A 19,891-nucleotide genomic window follows, 5' to 3' on the forward strand; every position below is an offset into this window, starting at 1 on the left:
TGTGCAGAGAGACTGTCCTTCCACCCCTCCCCCCTGCAGGAAGCGCCTGGAAGAAGCCCCCTTGGTGACCAAGGCCTTCCGGGAGGCGCAGATGAAGGAGAAGCTGGAGCGCTACCCGAAGGTGTGCAGGGGGCTTCACGGCACCGCCAAGGCTCCCAGCTGGGGACACGGTGTGGCACACACAGCCCACGGTCACTGGTGGTGGGTCATGCGCTGCCCCAGCAGCTGCGCGCGGTCGCTCATTAGCCAGCTGGTCCGATTCAGGTTTTATGATGAAAACTTGAAACGGCAAATCTGAAAACCAGTGTGAGCATGGTTCTAGAAGGTGGGCCCTGGGCGCCCGACTGCCCTTGGCCACAGCCTGCGGCACAGGGGGTTGAGGCCGCAGCTCTGGTGGGGTCAGGGTGCGGCCGGCGCGTCTGCCTGCCCCAGTCCTGGTGCCCACTGGCCCGGCTGTCGCTGCTGAGCACCCCGCTCGTCCCCACCTAGGTGGCTCTGAGGGTCCTGTTCCCTGACCGCTACATCCTGCAGGGCTTCTTCCGCCCCAGCGAGACAGGTGAGCAGCCCGGCTGGGCCACCCAGTCTTCCCTCTGGGCCTGGGGCTGTGGGCTGCCGTCGTCTGCATGGGACACACAGGGGTCTGGGCTTGCCGAGTGCCAGGTGGGGCTGTGCTCACCCGGGTGCTCAGTCCCAGCTCCCGGGAGCCGTGGTCCTTGGTGCTTTTGTGCCCTGCTCACTGGCATGTGGGGCTGGGGGGCACCCGGAGGAAGGGTCAGGGCCCGCCACACCCAGCAGCGCCGCTGCCACGTCCAGAGTGGGCTCCTCGCTGCGGGGTGACAGGCGGCTCCGAGGTCTCCGGGGGCTCCTGCAGGACCCCCCAGGCTGGGGCAGTGGGTGGGGTGGGAGGCCTGGTGGAGATGCCCAGCCTGGCTGGGCTCCGGGCTGGGTGGGCGGCCTGCGTGCTGGTGTCGTGACAGAAGCAGGGCTGAGATCCCACCTGGGGCTTGGCTGGGGCCCCAGAGTGTAGGGGCAGCGCCCGAGGTGTCTGGGCAGCGGGTCTGTGTCGTCCTTCCCACCAAATGCTGCTTTTCCTCCTCTGCAGTGGGGGATTTGCGAGACTTCGTGAGAAGCCACCTGGGGAACCCCGAGTTGCCATTTCACCTGTGTGAGTTCTTCCTTCTGAGCCCCTGCGGCTGGTCGGGTGACGTAGAGACAGCCCTGCAGGCTCCAGCCTCAACCCAGCTCCCACCCCCGGTGGGGCTCGAGGCGGCTTTCCGGGGACACTGCAGAGTGTGTGGCTGGCTCGCCCGACCACCTGAGGCCATGCACCCCTGTCGGGACCCGGGGGGGGGGACCGGAGCAGAAGCCACTTCTCCCCCAGGGTCCCTGCAGGGTCCCTTGGCGCATCTGGGTGGTGAGGGGCGGGTGCCAAACCCGTGGGCAGTCAGGCTGCACGGGAGCCGTGCAGGAGGGGTCCCTGCAGGTGGGGTCCCTGCAGGTGGGTCTGCCTGGCTGCCCGCGAGCCCCTCGCTGGGGTTTGTGCGGCGGGAGTAGAGGTGGTTGGGCCGTGGCCTGTCTTCCCTGCGGGGGCGGGGGCAGCGCGTGCTTCCTGACACGGGACGCTTCTCTCTGCAGTCATCGCCCCTCCAAAGACCGTGCTGGACGACCACGCGCTGACCCTCTTTCAGGTACTGGGAGGGCGAGGCCTGCGGTCGGGAAGGAGCGCCTGGGCAGCCGCGCCTGGCGGATAATACGGCCTTTTAGAGCCGGTGGACTCAGGGGGAGCAGAGCGCCTCTGAAGTTGTTTCTGACAGGGCTTTCCAGCCTCCTCTGCTTCCTGCCCGGCCCCCGGGGTGGGGACGGGCCTGGCCCGCTGTCTGAGCTGGGGCGCCTGGAGGTCTTGGCCCCTGGGCTGCTGGGCTGAGGGTAGCACTGGCCCCCTTGTAGGGCCTGGGCGGGGGAAGGGCCCCGAGGGGAGGCGGCCGGCCTGGTTCGCTGCGCCTTCCTCCTGGGCCTGGCTGGCCTCCGTGGGGACCGCCGTGGGCACCCTCCCCGCTGCTCTGCCCCTGCCTCGGCCCCTGGCGCCCCTGAGCATTCCCAGGGCTGAGGGGAGGTGGCAGGCGCTGGGTCCGGGTCTGCAGGCTGCTTTCCAGGCCCAGGAGGAATGACCGTCCTGTCCCCTCAGCTCTGGGGGAGCAGCCTGGGCCTCCCCAGCCCCTCTGGCCGCCTAATGGTTTCCTCTTCAAAGTCTCTCAGATGCTTTAATTAACAACAGAGGTGGCCCCTTTTCAAGTGGCTGGCAGGCCCGTCCTGCGGTCTGGGTGAGGGTGACGGGTGAGATGGGGCCAGGAGCCTGCAGGCGCGGGAGGCTCGCCAGGGACGGCGGGGCCTGGGGAGGGGCAGACCCGGTGCCCTCAGCCCCGAGCCTGCCCTGCTGGCCCCAGAGGCGCTGGGCGTCTCTCCTCCTTTCTGTCCCGCCCTCCCTCACTGGCCAGCCGGTCGATAAACATTGAATTTGGAAGATGCTTTGGGATGGAGGAGCACCGGGCCCCCGCAGAGCCCTGGGGGCCGCCTTCCGCCCACACCCGATTCCTGGTGACACTCTGCCCACCAGTTGCCCTCTCCTGTCATCCGTCAGCCAGGCCGAGCCACAGGGCCTTGCAGGGTGGTGTCCCTGGTGACGTCCCTGCCTACCCCTGATCAGAGAGCTGGCAGGGCTGAGGGAAGGAAACCTGCCGCCTTGGCGGGTGAGCTGATGGCGGCACAGAAGCGCCAGCTTCCCTGTCTCTGGCAGGGCTGCGCCGTGGCTGCCCGGGGGCCGGCCCTGCTTCCAAGGGGGACGGCGCGGTGGGTGGGAGGGCGGCTGCCCAGTGGCCCCTTGCAGCCCTGGCCCAGAGTGTGCGGGTTTTCTGGGAGGCCAGGAGGCAGGTCAAGTGTGAGGACAGGTTGGGAAAAGGGGGAACAGCCGCTGGAGCAAGGCCCTCCACTTCCCGGGCCTGAGCCCAGTGTGGGCTGGTGCCACCCGGCCTGGCGTCCTCAGTGCGCTCCGGGGACGTCCTCAGCACAAGCTTTGTCAGCCCCGCGTGGGGATCCAGGCCTGGTGGGGGGACAGAGGTCAATGGTATCAGCTCCCTGGTTCCGTGGCCTGCAGTGGCCCGGCCTCTCCGTCCCCGACGCTCATGCGCGGCCCCTGACGTTCTGAGGTCTTGCCGGTCCTGGCGCCGGTCCTGGCTCTGCGTGGGTCCTGCGCCCGTGGGTCAGCTCTGCCCACCGCTGTTGTGCTGCCTCCCCTCTCCGGCCCCTGCCATGTCCCCGTGGTCTGGGGCATGGCGTGAAGTGCTTGGCCAGGTCTCTTCCACTCTCCTCTGTGCTGGGGGCGGCGGGGTTGGTGCTTGGCCCCAGGCATGTGACAGAGCGGCTTGTGGCCGGTGGGCTGAGCCGGGCACCCCTCCTTCCTGGTGTTCGTGAGGTTGCCTGTCTGGCCATTTGTCCCTCATTCTGTTGGGACTCCAGAGACACAAGCCGGTGGCAGAGGATTCTGGCAGGTGCCCAGGGGAGGCAGGGAGGCCTGCTTCAAATGGCGCTGCCCCAAGGAGCCTGGAGCACTTCCCCCTGGTAGGAGGGGTCCTTCCTCAGGCCTCGGCCTTGCAGCCCCTAGATGGGCCCTGCTGGGTTCACTGTCCCCAAGTCCAGAGCAGAGCAAGGGGTGGGGGTGGGGCTGGCTTGACTGGGGCTGCCCACGCCCTTACCTGGCTCCAGGGCCGGGCGTCGCCCTCCCCAGGTCTTGGTGGGGGGCAGCTCTGGGACAGAGGAAGCCCTAGACCATGTGGTCCTGAGATAAAGGGCCCTGGGGTGGGAGCTGAGGGGGTGGGGCAGTTCCTGTGGGCTGGGGGTGGATGCCCCCTCCCCAGGGACCCACTGGGCAGGACGAGACTCTTAGCTTTTCGGCACAAGGAGCCATCCCCAGGCTTCCTTCCCAGGGTGTGTCCAGCCCCCAGTCTGGGCTCCCCGACTCTGCCGATGGAGGCCCTGCTGCCAGCACACCGTCTCGTCGTCACTGTCCCCACCCGGCGGTACCCCAAGGGGACCTGAGTCTGCTGGGGTTGCCAGAACAAAGGGCCCCAATCCCAGAGACCCGAGTCCGCAGTCCGGGTGTGGGCAGCTTGGCTCCCGCCAAGGCGTCTCCTTGGCTCGTAGTTGCCGCCTTCTCCCTGGGTCCCGCCCTGTCGTTCCTCTGCATGTCTGTCCCAATCTCTTCCCGTGAAGACGCCAGTTGTGGTGGATCAGGGCCCACCCTAGTGACCCCATTTTACCTCAGTCACCTCTTTAAAGACCCTGTTTCAAGCAGTCATGTCCTGAGGTCTTTGTGTCTGGGCTTCAACATGGATCTTGGAGGACAAGCCTCACCCCTGCAGCCCCATTCTTGAGGCTCTAGGGCTGCTGCGGGGACCCCTGAGATAGCTCTTCTGTGCTGCCTGGTTCCCTGAGGGACTGAGGGACCATCGGCAGGTGAGGAGTCAGGGCAGGGCTTCCACTGCAGGCTCCGAGCGCCACCTCTGCCCTCAGAGGCTGCAGGCCTCTCCGGTGGGGCAGAACCATCCATCCTGCCCACCAGGCCTGCCTGTGCCTCCAGCCCTCTGGAACGTGGCCGGTCTTGCTGTCCCACTCAGCTGGCCTGTGGCAGCCCCCAGCTTGCCCACTCTGGACAGACAGCTGATCGTTTTCTGTCCGGGTGTCTCAGTGATGGGCCGGAGGCTCCTGTCCTGGCTGCTCCCCCAGGTCCCTTGCTGCTGGAGATGTCACCTGGAGGGCAGCCCAGCCTGGGGGAGGGGGAGCAGGTGAGTGCTGGTGGGCTGGGCGCAATGTGCAGCTCCCACAGTGGGAGTGGGGACGTTGTCACAGGCGTCGTTTTTGAAGCTCTTCCTGGCAACGCCAGCGGTGCGGAAGAGGCTGGCAGCACAGAGGGGCCGGACTCGGGTCCTGGCGGGCTGGGCAGCGGCTGGGGAGGGGCAGGCTCCAGGCCCTGAGGCTGTGCCGGGAGTCAGGGCAGGGTGGCAGGTGCGGGGGCTCGGGCCTTGCTGTGCCCGCCAGCGGGAGCCAGGCCAGAGACTCCCCGAGGCAGTGCTGATGGGGACAGGGCCTGCTCTGGGTGGTGGCGGTGGCTCCAGCTTGGCAACTGGGGTGGGCCAGGGAAAGGGTGGAGTGGGGTCAGCTCCGTCCACCCAGATGCCCCTCTCCTGGCGTCCTGCCTGCCCCCTCTGCACTGCCCCGGAGGGCCTGGCCTGGGGTGTCGTGATGAGCGGCAGTGCTGCCCAAGTGGCTTCTGAGGGAGCCCCGGCCGGTGGTGCATGGGCACAGGCGGGAGCCGGCCAGGCCTCTCGTCCAGCAGTGGCCTCACGCGGTGCCCGTGGCTCCAGAGAAGTGCCAGAGAGAGTCAGGCTGCGCCTGCGTGAGTCCCGCCAGGTCCTGTAAAACGGAACTCACGCTTCCGTGCTGTAAGGGTGGCTGAGAATGCACGGTGTCTGGCTGAGGAAGGTTCCGGCACCGTCCCCTCCTCTGTCCTGGCTCCTCAGCTTCCAGAGCCTCTCCAGGGGCACCAGGGATGCTCCTGTGCACCCCACAGGCCCATCTCCCACAGGCTGCGATCCTGGGCGTCACCGTTGGGTTTTCAGAGCATTCATGGCCGGTGTTGGTGTCCTTGGCTGCTGGCTGGATGCGGAGGCCTCAGGTTCCGAGGCGTGCTGGCCTTTGGAGCTTCCTCTTACTAATCTTGTAACACCCCCCGAAGCCACCCTACTCCGGCAAGCCTGTGGCCCTCCGAGCCTGGAGCCGGCAGCTGCGGCTCCTCCTCGAAGGCGGCCGGCACCTGCTGCTGCCTTGGGCCAGCGGTTGGTTTCTGGACACAGCCAGGCCCCGCCTGCCTGGCCCCCCACCTCTCTCGGGTGTGGGGGCTGGTGAGCGGGGGGCTCTCAGGGCCTCAGCCTGCAGCCCTGGAACGCCGCCACGTCCACGGCCCCGCTGGGGGTGTGTCGGAGTGCAAGTGACCTGTCCTCATCCCACTCTGGTGCCATCAACGTGGGGCCAGCCCCGAGCAGAAGCCCTGCTCACCCCTTTGGGCGGGTGGGGATCAGGGGAGGCCCAGTGAGGACCCCCAGGCTGGGTGTGGGGACCCTGCATGCGGCACCCACCCTTCCGGGAGGAGCTTGGCCGGCAGACAGCTCTTCCCCGCCCAGCGGAGACCCGAGCACTGACGCGGAACCGGAGTGTGGGCTTCCCCAGTGGTGACAGGCCCTCCATGAGCACCTCTCACCGGGGATGCCCAGGCAGCTTGGCACAGGGGCCTGGGCTGGAACAGAGTCCCCCACGGCACCCTGCTGTCCCAGCGGGTCTGTGTGCATCGCCACAGCCCCTCCACCCCTGTTCTTTGGTCCACATTGGGTGAAGGGATGTGAGGAGGCCCTCTGCCACCCACTGCCCCTGTCCCCAGGCCCCACCCATCCAGTCCTCTGTGTCTGTCGCCCCACTGACCACACGGCTGGGTCTGGTGGGTTAAAGGCCCAGGGAGCATGAGGCTGTGTCCTCGGGCAGTTGGGTGGGATGGGCAGAGGTGACGAAAACGCTAGACTTCACACGGTGCAAGAACTTCCTTCTCCAGCTGGTGCTGGGGCGGTCCCATGGAGGGTCCCTGTGGTCTGAGGGTGCAGTGGGGGTGGAGCAGGGGAGGCGGGGTGCTGGGGGGGTTCGTGGGGGCTGCACGGACGGGCCCCGCCCCAGGGCTGCCACCCCGGGAGCACAATGCTCTGCCCGTGGTGCCCACCTGGCCCCCTGATGCCTCTGCCTTCCCTGTAGGCGAACCTCTTCCCTGCTGCCCTCGTGCACTTTGGAGCCGAGGAGCCCACAGGTGAGTGGGGCCCTGGCCCTGCCTTTGGCTTGTCCGGTGCCCAGAGCAAGCTGGCCTGGACGGCATTCATCCTGGGGACGCATGCGCATGTGGGAGGGAGACCCGCAGCTCTCAGTGCCACCTCCCTGGCAGCTGCATGCTGGGACAGCCACCCGCCTGGCCACACCCCTCCCAGGGATGGCTGGTGGATGGCGGCTGGGTCCTCTCCTCTGAGACTGGGGGTGGGCTTGGCTTCTGTTCAGGTCTCTACCTGGAGCCCAGGCTGCTGGAACACACTGTGTCCCCGTCTGCCGCTGACGTGCTGGTGGCCAGGTAATTATGGGTGGGGCAGGGGGAGCTCCTGAGCAGTGGTGCCCCCATGCTGCACTTTGGCCTCTCACCCCCAGGTGCATGTCCAGGGCCGCTGGGTCCCCACCCCCATTGCCAGCCCCTGATGCTGTACCCCTGGTGTCCAAGCTGACTGCTGAGGAGGGGGCACTGGGCCCCCTGGAGCCCACCCCAGGCACAGCCCAGCCTGTGAGGAGGAGCCTGGGCAAGGTGCCCAAGTGGCTGAAGCTGCCAGGTGCCTGGGCCCGCGGGGCGGGTGGGCAGCTGGGCAGCTGGGGGTGGGAGCCGGGCCCGTGGTCATCCTGGTGTCTGCACTGCAGCCAGCAAGAGGTGAGAGCTGCCAGCCCAGGAGCCCACTCTGCCGGCCTAAGGACCCCCGACCCCTCACCCTGAGTGGGAATAAAGACCCGCACTTCCCTTGAGACCCTCCTGTCCTGCTTTCTCCAGAAAGGGCCCTGACGGTCCTCTGCCTGGGCAGGCCCGGCTGGAGCTCCAGGCCCCACGGATCTTGTTCTCATTAGCAAGGGCACCCAGGGGGTCACCCTGAGCCGCAGGGGTGGCCGCCTTACTTTTGTCTAATTAAATCATTAATTACCCACCTGGGAGAGCAAAACCATGGAGAGAAAGCCCTTCCGAGCAAATGACCTGCGACCCAGGCCTGGGGCTGGGAAGTTAGGCCACCCCCAACCTGCAGGGCAGGGCCGAGTCTCTGGTGTCCCTGGAGTGGCTGCAGAGCTGGTTTGAGCACGAGTCTTCCAGGCAGGTCTGATCACTTCAGCAAGGGAGCTTTGAAGCCCAGAGAGGAGGGAGGGCAGAGAGAGGTGCCAGGGCAGCTCTACCTGCCTGACCCCAGTCCCACCTGGGCCAGCAGAGCTGAGTCTAGAACAGAGGGCTGCTGCCTGGGTGGTGGGGGCTGGGCAGCCTCCATAGGTCCTCCCAAGGCTGCGCTGGGTCCCCAGGGGAACTGTTGTCCCTTCTGCCCCAGGGCCTATGTGCCCCTTCCCCCTCCCTGTCCAGCCCCAGAATGTCAAGTCTCCTGACGGCTGGCACTTAGCTGGGTGTTTCCATCCTGGGCTAAGCGGGGTCCAGGCAGCTTTGGGAGGCAAAGGGAGGTGGGCTCCAGTCACCCCACAGGCACTGCAGGGCAGGGGTGGCCTAAGACCCTGTGTGCTTCCCTCGAGTTGGCCAGAGGCCCCCCAGCAGTTCCCGTCTGAGGGTGGGCAGTGGGCAGGACCAGAGGCTGACTTGCACCCTCCTCACGCTGAGGCTGGGGGGGGGGCGGGGAGGCTTTCATTCTAGTGTGGCCTTAGGCCAGGGTCCCTCTCACCCTGTGCACCCTGGTCCTGCCCGTGGCTAGTGGGCCCTGTGGCCTGAGACTGGCCGCGACGTTATCCGCGGGAGCGACTGCCCGCTGGCGGCAGCTCCTGCAGACAGAAGGCCCCTGTGGCAGGAGCAACATTTTCCAGGCCGGCAGCCACATGTGCCAGGGCTCCAGTTTCACAGCCCTCCCCAGGGCGGGGCCGGGCACACGCCTGCTGTTTTCATTCTGTCCGAGAAAACTTTGCTTCCGTCCTACCAGGGTGGGTGGGAGCACGGGGCGGGGGCGGGAGAGGGTTTAAGGCAGCTTGACTTTGGGTGATTAATGGCAACAAGGCCCAGCCTGGGAGAGACGGTTTTGATTTATTGACGTTGCTTTGTGAGAACAAATTTATAGCTCAGGGAAGGCTCTTCTGAGGGAATATCAAGGGCCTGAAAGGTCACACACCGGCTTTGTCACTGGGGGCAGAAGTGTGGGGAGGGGGCGGCAAACACAGGCGAGCCACCACCGCCTCGCTGGGCCAAGGGTCCTGGCCTTTCCCCAGCGACTGCCTCCCCGGGACCCTGCACAGCAGGCGCAGTTTCCCCATAGAGGAGAGGCAGGGCCCCCAGGTGCCGTCCCCATGGGGCTGTCCTCTCGAGACCCTCCGCCATCCTGTGTCCTCCAGCAGAGGGCAGAGGACACCAGGAAGGCGGTGGCTTGACTGGTCCTGCCGTTCTGCAAAGGCTGCAGGGGCATCTCCGGCACGTGGTGCGAACTCTGGTTTGAATCTGCTGCAGCCCTCTCAGGTCCCTCCCCATCCGCAACCGGGGCGCAGGAGAGGAGGCCTGCTTCCCTGTAGCAGCCCCTGCAGGGCGGAGACCCCTAGAAGTCTAGGAGCTGTAGGGAGAGGGGTGCTCAGAACCGCCCAGTGGGCATGGCTCCCAGCTGTGCCCACCCACCCCCACCTACCAGCTGAGGGAGCACCTTCTCCAGCTGATCCACGCCCACCAGGGGGACGTCCTCCGCTTGTGCCTGCCGGACCCCGCGGACGGCTGCTTCTGCCAAGACGAGGGGAAGTGAGCAGAAGCCAGGGGCTCCCCACCCTCACCCGCGGGCAGCCCTGAGGCGGCAGCTATGGCTCTTGATACAGCTTTTCAGGGGACAATTTTCATCTTGGTTTTCCCACTGAAAAAACACAAAAGGAACCGCAAATGCTCTGGACAAGCACAGGTCCCTCGGCTCACCCACAACAAAGATCTTCAGCAATTCCACCATGAGCTGCAGCGCGTCCCCACTGACTGCAAGGCAAGGGGGACAGATTATGGGGGACCCACCGCCCTGGCCAGGGCTCCAGACCCCCCCCCCCACAGGCCTTGGCCCCTGGCAGCCCCGCACCTTTGGTCTTGGCATCCTTGAAGTGCAGGTGCAGCAGTTTGCTCACCAGCTCCTGGCGGGGGACAGGGAGGGGTCAGTGCCGGCCGCCTGCCCCTCCCTGCCTGCAGGCCCCTTGGGTGCTTCACTGGGGACACTGGCTGTGACTTCCAGCTGGAAATGTGCTCCACCCTAGAGACTCTCCCAGGGTAGGGGCCTCGGGTGCTGGGAGTGGAGGAAGCTATGTGGGGAGAGGCCAGATCTGCTTAAAGAGGCTGGTAAGAAGGTGGCTGAGAAACCTCCCTGTGGGAGACTGCAGGAGCCAAAGCCACCCCCTGGGGCTCCAGGGGTGAAGGAAAGAGGAGGGAGTCCAGCACAATCTCACACTGCCTCCCATCCCTGCCAGGAGGATCTGGGGGCTGGAGTGTAGCTGCTCCCCAGGTGGGCCACAACCTCGGACCTGCCACCAATACAAGCCGCCCCGTGCCAGATCTTGTCATAGGCACTGGGTCAGCCCCACCCTGGAGCTGACCTCTGGTGCTCGAGGGAAGCGCAGAGCTTGTCCAAGCCCAAGAAGGAAGTCAGTGAGGCTGGAGTGGAGTGCGGTGTGGACAGGCCAGGCACAGGGCCTGAGGCCTGTTTAGGTTCCCTTGGCGGGAAATCAGGTGTTCTTTCTGGGTTTTGAGTGGAAGAGCAGCGCTGGGCCACGCAGGCTCAGTGCCACCTGCTGGTCCTTCCTGCTGCTGACCATAGAAGGCAGCAGCAAAGACACTGCCCCCCCACCTGCTTCTGGACCCCAAACACAGCTGCCCCGGAAGACCTTGGAAGGAAGACCACTCCAGAGAGCGGGCCACTGCTTGGGGCTGTTGGGACAAACAAGGAGTTGCCCAGCACTAAGAGGGAGGGGCCTAGAATGCACCCAGCCTTTGCCCCCAGGACCCCATACCCCCCACCCCATCACCCCCAAGCTCAGCCTTGTCTGTAACCACCACAGCCCCACCCAGTTCTGGCCACAGCCTTCCAGCAAGGACTGGCCACCCCCTCAGGGCTCTAGCTGTGGGGTCAGCTTGATGGAGAGTCACAGACCAGCTACTATAACTATTTGTGACCTGGTGTGTTCTCACAACCACCCTGTCAGGTGATTTTCTCTTTCTGGTCACTAACCCTTTCTGGGCAAGGACGGAGCGCTAGTCCCTAGTGACAAAGGGGTGCTGCAGGTAGAACAGAGCTCCTCGTTCTCTGTAGAGAGCCACTCAGGTTGAAGTTTTCCACCAGGGAGGGGTTCTCAAGGGGCTGAGGTCCTCCCTCCCCAGGCCACGAAGGCCCACGAGGCCCTCCTGACGCACCTTCCTGACCTCAAGGAAGCTCAGTGCCTCTCGACTCCCGGGGAGAGCAGTAAGGGTCTCAAACCACTCTGCCTGCCAAGGGTCCCCTGCGCAGGGTGCCCCGCGAGCGAGCTGCGTTCCCAGGCGCAGGGAAGCCCAGAACGTGAGTCAGACAGCATAGGTCTGCGCCCAGCCCCGCTCAGTCCCCTAACGTCTCCGTGCCTCCGTTTCCCCACAGGCACGCGGGGTTAATCTGTGCCAGGTGTGCCGCCAAGGAAGCGCTCGGAAGCCCATGGTATCTAGGCGGGACCTAGCCACGCGGGCGCAGGCAGAAGGGAAGGCCCGACTAGGCAGTTTGGGGAGGTCCTGCTGGATCTCACCTTTCCTGGGGAGGAGACCCCCGGGCTGGGCGGACGGCGGCGCCGTCCCAGGCGGGTCTGCAGGCCCTCCCGCCTCACCGCGGCCGCGCCGCCCACCCGGTCCACCTAGCGCGCGGGGCGCAAGTGGGCAGCGCGGCGTCACGTGGGGGCCGGGCCGCAGAGTCCGCGCCGGCCCTGCCCCTGCCCCTGCCCCTGCCCACCGACTCTCACCTTCCGGAAGCCCGCGCCGACGCCCTCCATGACTGCCGCCTGCGCGCGCCCGGAGCCCGCCCCTCGGGAGCCCCGCCAATGAGCTGAAGGGTGCCTCGGGAGCCCCGCCCCGCGCCGCCAGCCAATGAGCGCGGAGCGCGCCCTCGGGAGCTCCACCCTACTCCGCCAGCCAATGAGCCCGGAGCGCTCCCTCGGGAGCCCCGCCCCGGGGACCCGGCCAATGAGCTGAAGGCTGTCTCGGGAGCCCCGCCCCGCGCCGCCAGCCAATGAGCCGGGGGCTGCCCTCGGGAGCCCCGTCGCCGGACCCCCAGCCGATCACCGGAGCGCGCCCCCGAAGCACCGCCCTGGACCCCCTGCCAGTGCGGCCAGAGGGCGCCCTAGGGAGCCCCACCCCCGAACCCCCAGCCAATGATCCGGAACGCGCCGCCTCTGCTCCTCCTCTTGCGGCCCGCAGCGGGTCCCGCCCCTTCGTCCTTATTGGCTCGCGGCGAGCGCCTGCGCAGTGCTTCCCGGAAGTCGTAGTCCTGCGGCCCCTCCCGGCGCGCTCTGCTCTTCCTGGATACCGAGGCGCGGCTGCGGCGGGCGAGCGGGGAGGGGCGGCGGCGCGAGATCTGGGGCCGGGTGGGCCGGGGCACGTGGACGCGCCTGCCTGCCCCCCGGACCGGGGGGCCACGCACCCGCGGGGGGCCCCGACCGCGGCGCCGAGTCTTCCCTGAGCCTGCGTCAAGCCGGCCCTTGACCTCCCGCCGGGGTCTCGGTGCCGGGGGACGCCCGCCCTAGAAGCGGCTGGGCTGCTCCTCATCCCAGCTGCCGAGGATCGCCCCACACAGAGGGGCCCCCTTCCTAGCGGCTGTCCCCGGCGCGCGGCTCCGCACAGGCCCTCAGGGAGGGGTGCAGCCCCGGGACCGGCGCGGAGAGGGGCCTGGGGCAGGTGGCCCTGTGCCCGGCGCGCCCACGCTGAGGCCCGGCTCTAGGAGCATGCGGGGGCGGCCCTGCCCACACTCCGGAACATGGAGGAGTTCCGGCGCTCCTACAGCCGCCTGTGCCAGGAGAGCGGCGCCGAGCCGCAGGAGGCCGTCCTGCAGCAACTGCACCAGCTTCCGAGGGGCCGGCTGGACCTGGCCACGCAGAGCCTGACAGTGGACACCTGCAGGGCCCTGGGCACGCTGCTGCAGACGGAGGCCCTGCTGAGGGAGCTGGTCCTGAGCGACTGCATGCTGAGCGAGGAAGGTGGGCAGGCCCCAGCGCCAGCAGGCAGCTGGATCTCCTCCTCCAGGGGTTCCCTCTTCTTGTAGCACAAAGTGAGCAACAGCGTCCCTTCCTGAAGCCTGAGAGTGGAGAACGGTTTTTCCTTATAACACGAGAAGCCTTGAGGTTCCTGTGTGCTGGCCAAAGGGTGGCTCAGCAGCCTGCTTGTTGCCCGGCAAGGGCCGCAGGTGCTTCAAATGTAACTTCACAGCATTAAGTGGGGAGACTCATTCCAGCACAAACCCAGATCAGTGGGACCACCAGGACAGTTGTCCCTCCCCTGAGTTTGGGGAGCTTACCTGAGATGGAGCACCCATTTTCCCTTCCTCTAGGCCCTGGGAGGGGATTGGGGGCAGCAGGGGCAGGGAGTGACCACCCTTCCCCCCTACACAGGAGCCACATTGCTGCTCCAAGGGCTGTGCACCAACCCTGTGGTGCGGCTTCTGGACCTAAAGGTGAGCATATCTACACTCTGGGGTGTGCTACCCAAGAGTGAGAGAGGAGCAGGGAGACACCGGGTCCCAGGGACCTAGGGGCTGGAAACTGTCTGTGAGTGCTCTTGGCACACAGGGTTCCCGAGCAGTTTTCTGATTGTCTCATATGTGTGTTGAGTGTTTGGAGGGTATTCGCCAAAGCTGGCCCCAGGAAGCTCGCTAAAGTCAGAGAAACCAGGACCCAAAAGGAGCTGCACCTTCACCCAGAGCTCCCCCTTGCCCTTGTCCACTGCCTGGCCAAGGCGCTGTGGATGTGGCATTCAAAGCCCAGCCAGGATGACAAGAGTGACTAGCTGACCTGTTCCTGTCCTAGGGCAATAACCTTCAAGCCGCAGGGGCCGAGGCGCTGGGAAAGCTCCTCCGACAGAACAAGTCCATTCAGAGGTAGGGGGGTGGTCCCGGCCCCCACCCTCACCCCCAGCTGCCTCTCTGTGTGGTTCAGGGTTGGCCCCAAAGGACACAGTCCTGCGACCCGAGGGTTCACTCCTCCAGCCAGTTGTCCACATTTCACGACCATGGGCAGGGAGCAGGCGGGTATAACTGACGGAGTTCCGGCCTCTGCCAGAGACCCCTGAACCCATACCCCTCCTGCAGCCCTGGGCCCCGCTGGGCAGGGCACATCTCTGGGTGAGCACCTCACGCCTGCCCTCCTGCAGCCTCACTCTGGAGTGGAACCACCTGGGTGCATGGGAAGACGCCTTCGCCTCCTTCTGTGGGGGCCTGTCGGCTAACGGCGCCCTGCAGCAGCTGGACCTCCGCAACAACCAGATCAGCCACAAGGGCGCGGAGGAGCTAGCCCTGGCCCTGAAGGGCAACGCCAGCCTCCAGCAGCTGGGTGAGGCCACCCCCACTGCTTGCTTCCCTGGAGCACCTCCGTGCCCCCTGCTGCTCCACTGCAGCTTCTGACCTCAGAACGGAAGGGGGGTGGCAGGGCAGCCTGCACACTGACTGTGTTGACAGCCACAGGCAGGACCCTTAAAGGGAGCATCCCAGGCTGGGCCAGCTCCCCCTCTGCCAGGCATGTTCCATCTGGTGACAACAGGTTTCCTTCCAGACCTGCGCTGGAATAACATTGGCCTCCTGGGCGGCCGGGCCCTGGTGAACTGTCTCCCCAGCAACAGAACCCTGTGGAGGCTGGATCTGGCTGGGAACAACGTCCCTGGAGACGTACTCAGGGCCGTCGGTACGGGTGTGTGGAGTAAGGCATGAGCCCTTAGACGGAGCTCATCTACGGTGGGAGGGGGCGGCTCGGGACCCCGGAAACTCAGCCTAAATTAAGGACCAAGAGGAACAGGGAAGAAACCGCAGGGGCAGCCGCAGTGCACTGGCTTGGTGCTCCCTGTGCAGGCACCTCCGAGGCTCCGCACGTGTGCTCCCGCAGTTGCCATGTACCCTGTCTCACGGATGCGGAAGATGATGCCCCGTGGCTCAGAGCTCTTGCCTGATGGCTGTGCTGATACCTCAGGTGGCCCAGGCACAGCCAGGGAGGGGCTTGGCATTTGCCCCCAGTCAGCCCTGAGTTTGTGGCCGTGCATAGGAGCGGGGTGCCCGGCCTGTGCTGCTGCTGCCAGGGCTGTGCCTCCCATTCCCTCCGAGCAGCGACTCCCCAGGCGGTGGAGAGTCTACAGCCGACACCTCAGCCTCCAGCCCCAACCCCAAGTGCCCCAGCCCAGCAGAGCACTTTGCCACAGCGAGGGGTCATCACCTCCTGCCAGCTCTGCCCAGCCCCTCTGCCATCTCCAGCTTCTCGCTGTCCCCCTCCCTGCCTCCACACTGCCCTTCCTGTCAAGGTTGCGTCTGACCAGCACAGCTACAGCTGCTCTGGCTCCTCCACATGCAGCCTGGATCTTTGCAGGACACCGGAGTTAAGCACAACTACCCTTAAAGTTGGGCAGTGCCCCTTGACCTTTGGGAGGGGGACCAAATGTCCCAGGACAGCCCACCTGCCTTTCCTTGAAGTGTGCCCATGTCCCTGCACCAGGCCCCCCACCCCGCGTGCACAGCCCCACCCCACTGAAGCCACTCACGCGAGTGCTCTGAGGAATGTGCCTGGTTTGGTGGGCGAGACACTTGAGTTGGTCCCCATGCCGCTGGCTTCCAGGCGCAGGGCCGGGCTGGTGCTGAGCAGCCCTCAGCAGGTAACATGGCTCCCCCAACAGAGCAGGCCATGGACCACAACCAGGACCGCCACGCCACCTTCCGAGAGAGCCAGGCCCGCACCCACGTCCTCAGCAAGGAGGTCCGGCACCTCCGGGAGGAGAAGTCCAAGCAGGTGAGGCTGATGTCTTCACTGACCTCAGGGTTGCTGCCAGCTAGGGCCTGTGCCCTCCCTCAGCCCCATGGTGCACCTGTCTTACCTTCCTCTGGTTCCCGGAGCCTCTCCCAGTGGCCCATACTCTGGAAGGAGAGGCAGCCTCCTGGCCTGACCTCCGTGGGTGGATTTCCCGCAGAGCTGGCGTCTGAGCCCCCAGGTCTCCCTCTGAGCGAGACAGTGAGGCTGTCTTGGTGGGTGTCTGCCCTGCTTCCCCCGGGGAAGGCAGAGTGGGCAGGCTCGACCCTGACCTCCTGACCGGGCTCTGTCCCCAGTTCCTGGACTTGATGGAGACCATCGATAAGCAGCGGGAAGAGATGGCAAGGGGCAGCAGGTGGGCCGGCTGGGCAGGGTAGGCTGTGGGGAGCCCTGGGGGGCGGCGGGCCGTGGGGGGCCAGGCCATGGGGGGCCTGGGCTGCAGGTCCGGTCACCTGCCCACAGGTGTACCTGTAGTCTGTGCCTCCCAAGGAGGTGGCTGGAGGGTCAGTGGTAGGTGCCATAGACGCTGAGAAGGGTCCAGGAGGGTTCTGGGGTTTTGGTTTCCCAGGACCCTCCTCTGCCCACAGGGCATCGGCAGCGCGTGTGGGGCAGCTTCAGGAAGCCCTGAATGAGAGGCAGTCCATCATCAATGCCCTCAAGGCCAAGTAAGCAAGGCCAGGTGGCTTCAGGACACTTTAGAGATGTGCCCACAGGGCAGAGCTGGGTGGTAGGAGAACCTGAGTCCTGGTTTCCAAAGCAGAGGTGGGAAATGGGGTGGAGCTGGGGTAGTAGCCCAGGAAGGCTTCCTGGACAAGGTGAGTGCTAGCCGGGGTTTGACCAGGGGCCTGGCAACAGCGAGGACAGAGCAGCGAGGCCTTTGCAAGGCACGTGAAGCCCCCGCTGGAGCGGGGCAGGCTGACGCTTCCTCTCTGCAGGCTGCAGATGACTGAGGCTGCCCTGGCTCTGTCAGAGCAGAAGGCCCAGGACCTACGGGAGCTCTTGGCCGCAGCTGAGCAGGAGCAGCTGAGCCAGTCGCAGAAGCAGGCCAAGGAGCGCAGGCTGGAGCAGCAGGTGGGTGGCAGAGTCAGGTAGTTGTGGGCCAGGCGGTGCAGTGGCAACAGGGTGATCCTTGCCTTGTCTCACCCCAGGAAGCTGCAGAGCGGGAATCGAAGCTCCTCAGAGACTTATCTGCTGCCAATGAAAAGAACCTGTCTCTGCGGAACCAGGTGTGGGGGGGTGTGGGGCCAGGTACCCAGGGAGCCCAGGTGGGGCTGCAGGGCTGGGGCTGGAGCTTCCCTCCCATGGTGCCGGCTTTCCAGGTGGACGAGTTGGAGCGGAAGGTGAAATCTCAGCAGGAGCAGCTATTCCTGACCAGGCAGGAGCTGACCAACACATCGGCTGAGTTGAAGATTCGGGCTGTTCAGGCAGAGGGTGGGCATGGGCGGGCCTGCTGCTGAGGGGCCCGGGGATGGGAGCCCTGGGAATGGGCCCCCCCAGAGGACACTCACCCACACTCTGCCCCGCTGGGCTTCCAGAGCGCCTGGACATGGAGAAGAGAAGGTCCAGACAGAGCTTGGAGGATGCGGAAAACCTGCGCTTGAAGGAGGTGCCTTCTTAGTTGTCCTCTGGCCTCTGGCCCTCCCTAGTTACCTGGTGCCTGCAGACTGGCCTTGGTGTGACGTGGGGGTCCCTAAAGCACACACTAAGTGGGGGCTCCCCTCAACAACCTTGGGTTGCTGGGAGGTGGGTTTGTGTTGAGACAGAGTCTCACTTGGTCACCCGGGGTAGAGTGTAGTGGTGTCATCGTAGCCCACTGCAACTTCCATCTTCTGGACTCGAGCAATTGTCCTGCCTCAGCCTCCCAAATAGGTGGCAGTACAGGCATGTGCCATGACACGTGGCTAATTTTCTTGTCATGGCTAATTTTCTATTTTAAGTAGAGACGGGGTCTTGCTTTTGCTTAGGCTGGTCTTGAACTTCTGTGCTCAAGGGATCTTCCCGCCTCGGCCTCCCAGAGTGCTGGGGTTACAGCGTGAGCCACAGCGCCCTGCCAGGTTCTTTGCCAGCTTGATCAGTGTCAGACCCAGAACCTCGTACTGGGGCCCACAGCCCGACCCCGTTGCGGCCATAGTGCAGGCTGCTGTGCACTCCCCTCGCCTGTGCAGGGTGTGTGTCCTGGGGCCCTCAGCTCCTGCTGGGCCACCAGAGGCAGCCCTTTCTCAGAAGGAACAGGGCCTCCAAGAAATGCCTGGCTTCCAGGTGGGCAGTCATGGGGGGAAGGCGAGACAGATGGAGCCCCCACTTCCCAGCCCTGTGCCCAACCCCCATACCTGGGCAGGTGGAGCACATGACACGCCACCTGGAGGAGAGCGAGCGGGCCATGCAGGAAAGGGTGCAGAGGCTGGAGGCCACACGGCTGTCCCTGGAGGAGGTGAGTGTGCTCTGGGCTCTGCCTCCCTATGCTTTATCCCTGGGGTGGGCGAGAGGTGGCAGCCCCTGGTGCCCCCAGCCTCAGGACCCTGGGGTACCCCTTCTTGGTTTCAAAGCCTCATCAGGCCCCACTTTGGGGACCACTCACCAGTGTCCCTGAGAGGCCAGAGGGACTTAAGTGGCATTCAGGCTCCCTTGCCCAGTGAGGAAGGCAGCAGAGGCAGCCACACGGGCCTTAGGATGCTGGGGGAGGGGAGGCCCGCTGGGCTGGCAGCTGGGTGGCCCTGTGGCCCTGGGCCAGGGGCAGAACAGGAGGGTAGGTGGCTGTCTGTGGTGCAGGAACTGAGCCGGGTGAAGGCGGCGGCACTCAGCCAGCGCAGCCAGGCGGAGGAGGAGCTCATCAAGGCCAGGAGCCAGGCCCACCGGGAGGAGGTGAGCTGCGGGCTCTGTCTCACGAGGGAGCCAGGCCCAAGGGACTGGCACGAGCTGCTTGGAAATGCAGTCCACATGGTTCAAGTGGGGAGACAGCAGTGGGGGTGCAAGGAGAGAAGAGAAGGTCAGAGTAGCATGTCTGTCCCCCTAGCAAGAGCCACCATCAGGGCTCCACTTCGGGTCCTGAGATGGGTGGAGAGGCTTGGCCATCGTGGGGCCCGTGACTGCACGGATGGAGGGCACCAGAAGGGACCAGTGGAGTTGGCCTGGGGGGTGGAGGACGTGAGCTCAGCCGTGAGCCCCTCCTGTGCCCACAGCAGCAGCACCTGGCTCACCTGGAGGACAAGCTGCGGCTGCTGACGCTGGCACGGGACGAAGCTCAGGGCACCTGCCTGCTGCAGCAGCAGAAGGTGGTGGAGGCCCAGGCCAGGGCCGGCCAGCTCAGCCTGCAGGTGGACGGTCTGCAGCGGCGCCTGGAGGAGCTGCAGCAGGTAGCCGGGGCTGCCGGGGTTCCTGGGGTGCCCGGCCCCCACTGCCCCTCACTCCGAGTGCCTGGCAGGAGCTGAGCAGCAAGGACCAGGAAAAGGTGGCCGAGGTGAACAGGGTGCGAGTGGAGCTGCAGGAGCAGAACGGCCGCCTGCAGGCGGAGCTGACCGCCCAGGAGGCGCTGAGGGAGAAGGTGGCAGCCCTGGAGCGGCAGCTGAAAGGTGGGCCAGGCGCTCACCCTAACCCTAACCCTCGCCCTGCCCTCCCGGCCGCGGAGCCGCCCCGCTCACTGCCCCGCCGCCCGCAGTGCTGGCGCGCGACCACCGGGAGGCGCTGCGCGACCGCGAGAGCGAGAACGCGTCCCTGCGGGAGAAGCTGCGGCTCAGGGAGGTGGAGATCGCCCGCGTCCGCGACGAGGAGGCGCAGCGGGCGAGCCTCCTGCAGAGCGCCGTGCTGGCCTACGTGCAGGGGACTCCGCCGAGGGCGCTGAGCCCCCAGAAGTGAGGGGGCCGCGGAGCCGCAGCGCGTCCGGGCGCGCGGGGAGGGACCGGGGGTCCGGGACTTCGCGCTTCCGCGTCGGCCGCAGAGCAACGCGCCGTGGACAGCACGGTGGGGAGGAGACCCCAGGGCGCCCCCGCTCCCCGCGGGCGTTTCACCCCCGCTGTACCCGCCTTTGGCGTGAGACCGCGCGTGCGGA

The 19,891-nt window shown here is 66.1% G+C and overlaps 3 protein-coding genes across 10 annotated transcripts in view; 2 read left to right on the top strand and 1 right to left on the bottom strand.

The window, feature by feature from the left end:
• ASPSCR1 (ASPSCR1 tether for SLC2A4, UBX domain containing) overlaps positions 1-7,650 on the top strand; it is a 37,815-nt gene extending 30,165 nt beyond the window's left edge. For all 3 annotated transcript variants that reach the window (XM_045569741.1, XM_045569742.1, XM_045569740.1), the window contains 8 exons: positions 40-121; positions 490-556; positions 1,103-1,165; positions 1,636-1,688; positions 6,850-6,901; positions 7,144-7,213; positions 7,288-7,463; positions 7,549-7,650. In XM_045569741.1, coding sequence (XP_045425697.1) covers positions 40-121; positions 490-556; positions 1,103-1,165; positions 1,636-1,688; positions 6,850-6,901; positions 7,144-7,213; positions 7,288-7,463; positions 7,549-7,562 — 577 coding nt within the window. In that variant the 3' untranslated portion in view covers positions 7,563-7,650. The remainder of the gene's footprint in view (positions 1-39; positions 122-489; positions 557-1,102; positions 1,166-1,635; positions 1,689-6,849; positions 6,902-7,143; positions 7,214-7,287; positions 7,464-7,548) is intronic.
• Positions 7,651-8,889: 1,239 nt separating this feature from the next.
• Positions 8,890-11,947, bottom strand: CENPX (centromere protein X). 3 transcript variants are annotated; one of them, XM_045569757.1, is made up of 5 exons: positions 11,815-11,947; positions 9,924-9,975; positions 9,773-9,826; positions 9,498-9,586; positions 8,890-9,425 (listed from the first exon to the last, which is right to left on the bottom strand). In XM_045569757.1, exons 1-5 carry the CDS (start codon positions 11,842-11,844, stop codon positions 9,411-9,413), a joined length of 240 nt encoding a protein of 79 aa, XP_045425713.1. In that variant the 5' UTR covers positions 11,845-11,947; the 3' UTR covers positions 8,890-9,410. The 3 variants fall into 3 exon arrangements, with proteins under 3 accessions (XP_045425713.1, XP_045425711.1, XP_045425712.1); XM_045569755.1 differs by having other exon boundaries at positions 9,498-9,583; positions 11,815-11,919; XM_045569756.1 differs by having other exon boundaries at positions 9,513-9,586; positions 11,815-11,918.
• A 630-nt stretch (positions 11,948-12,577) lies between these two features.
• LRRC45 (leucine rich repeat containing 45) lies at positions 12,578-19,781 on the top strand. 4 transcript variants are annotated; one of them, XM_045569745.1, is made up of 17 exons: positions 12,578-13,044; positions 13,456-13,517; positions 13,870-13,940; positions 14,213-14,391; positions 14,611-14,745; positions 15,716-15,828; positions 16,143-16,201; positions 16,434-16,511; positions 16,782-16,917; positions 16,995-17,072; positions 17,166-17,277; positions 17,382-17,452; positions 18,185-18,277; positions 18,616-18,708; positions 19,029-19,199; positions 19,268-19,415; positions 19,502-19,781. In XM_045569745.1, exons 1-17 carry the CDS (start codon positions 12,825-12,827, stop codon positions 19,696-19,698), a joined length of 2,016 nt encoding a protein of 671 aa, XP_045425701.1. In that variant the 5' UTR covers positions 12,578-12,824; the 3' UTR covers positions 19,699-19,781. The 4 variants fall into 4 exon arrangements, with proteins under 4 accessions (XP_045425701.1, XP_045425700.1, XP_045425702.1 ...); XM_045569744.1 differs by having other exon boundaries at positions 12,589-13,044; positions 19,026-19,199; XM_045569746.1 differs by having other exon boundaries at positions 12,598-13,044; positions 14,611-14,739; positions 19,026-19,199.
• The last annotated feature ends 110 nt before the right edge of the window (positions 19,782-19,891 follow it).

Source organism: Lemur catta, chromosome 15 (genome assembly GCF_020740605.2).
Source record: "Lemur catta isolate mLemCat1 chromosome 15, mLemCat1.pri, whole genome shotgun sequence".
NCBI lineage: Eukaryota > Metazoa > Chordata > Mammalia > Primates > Lemuridae > Lemur > Lemur catta.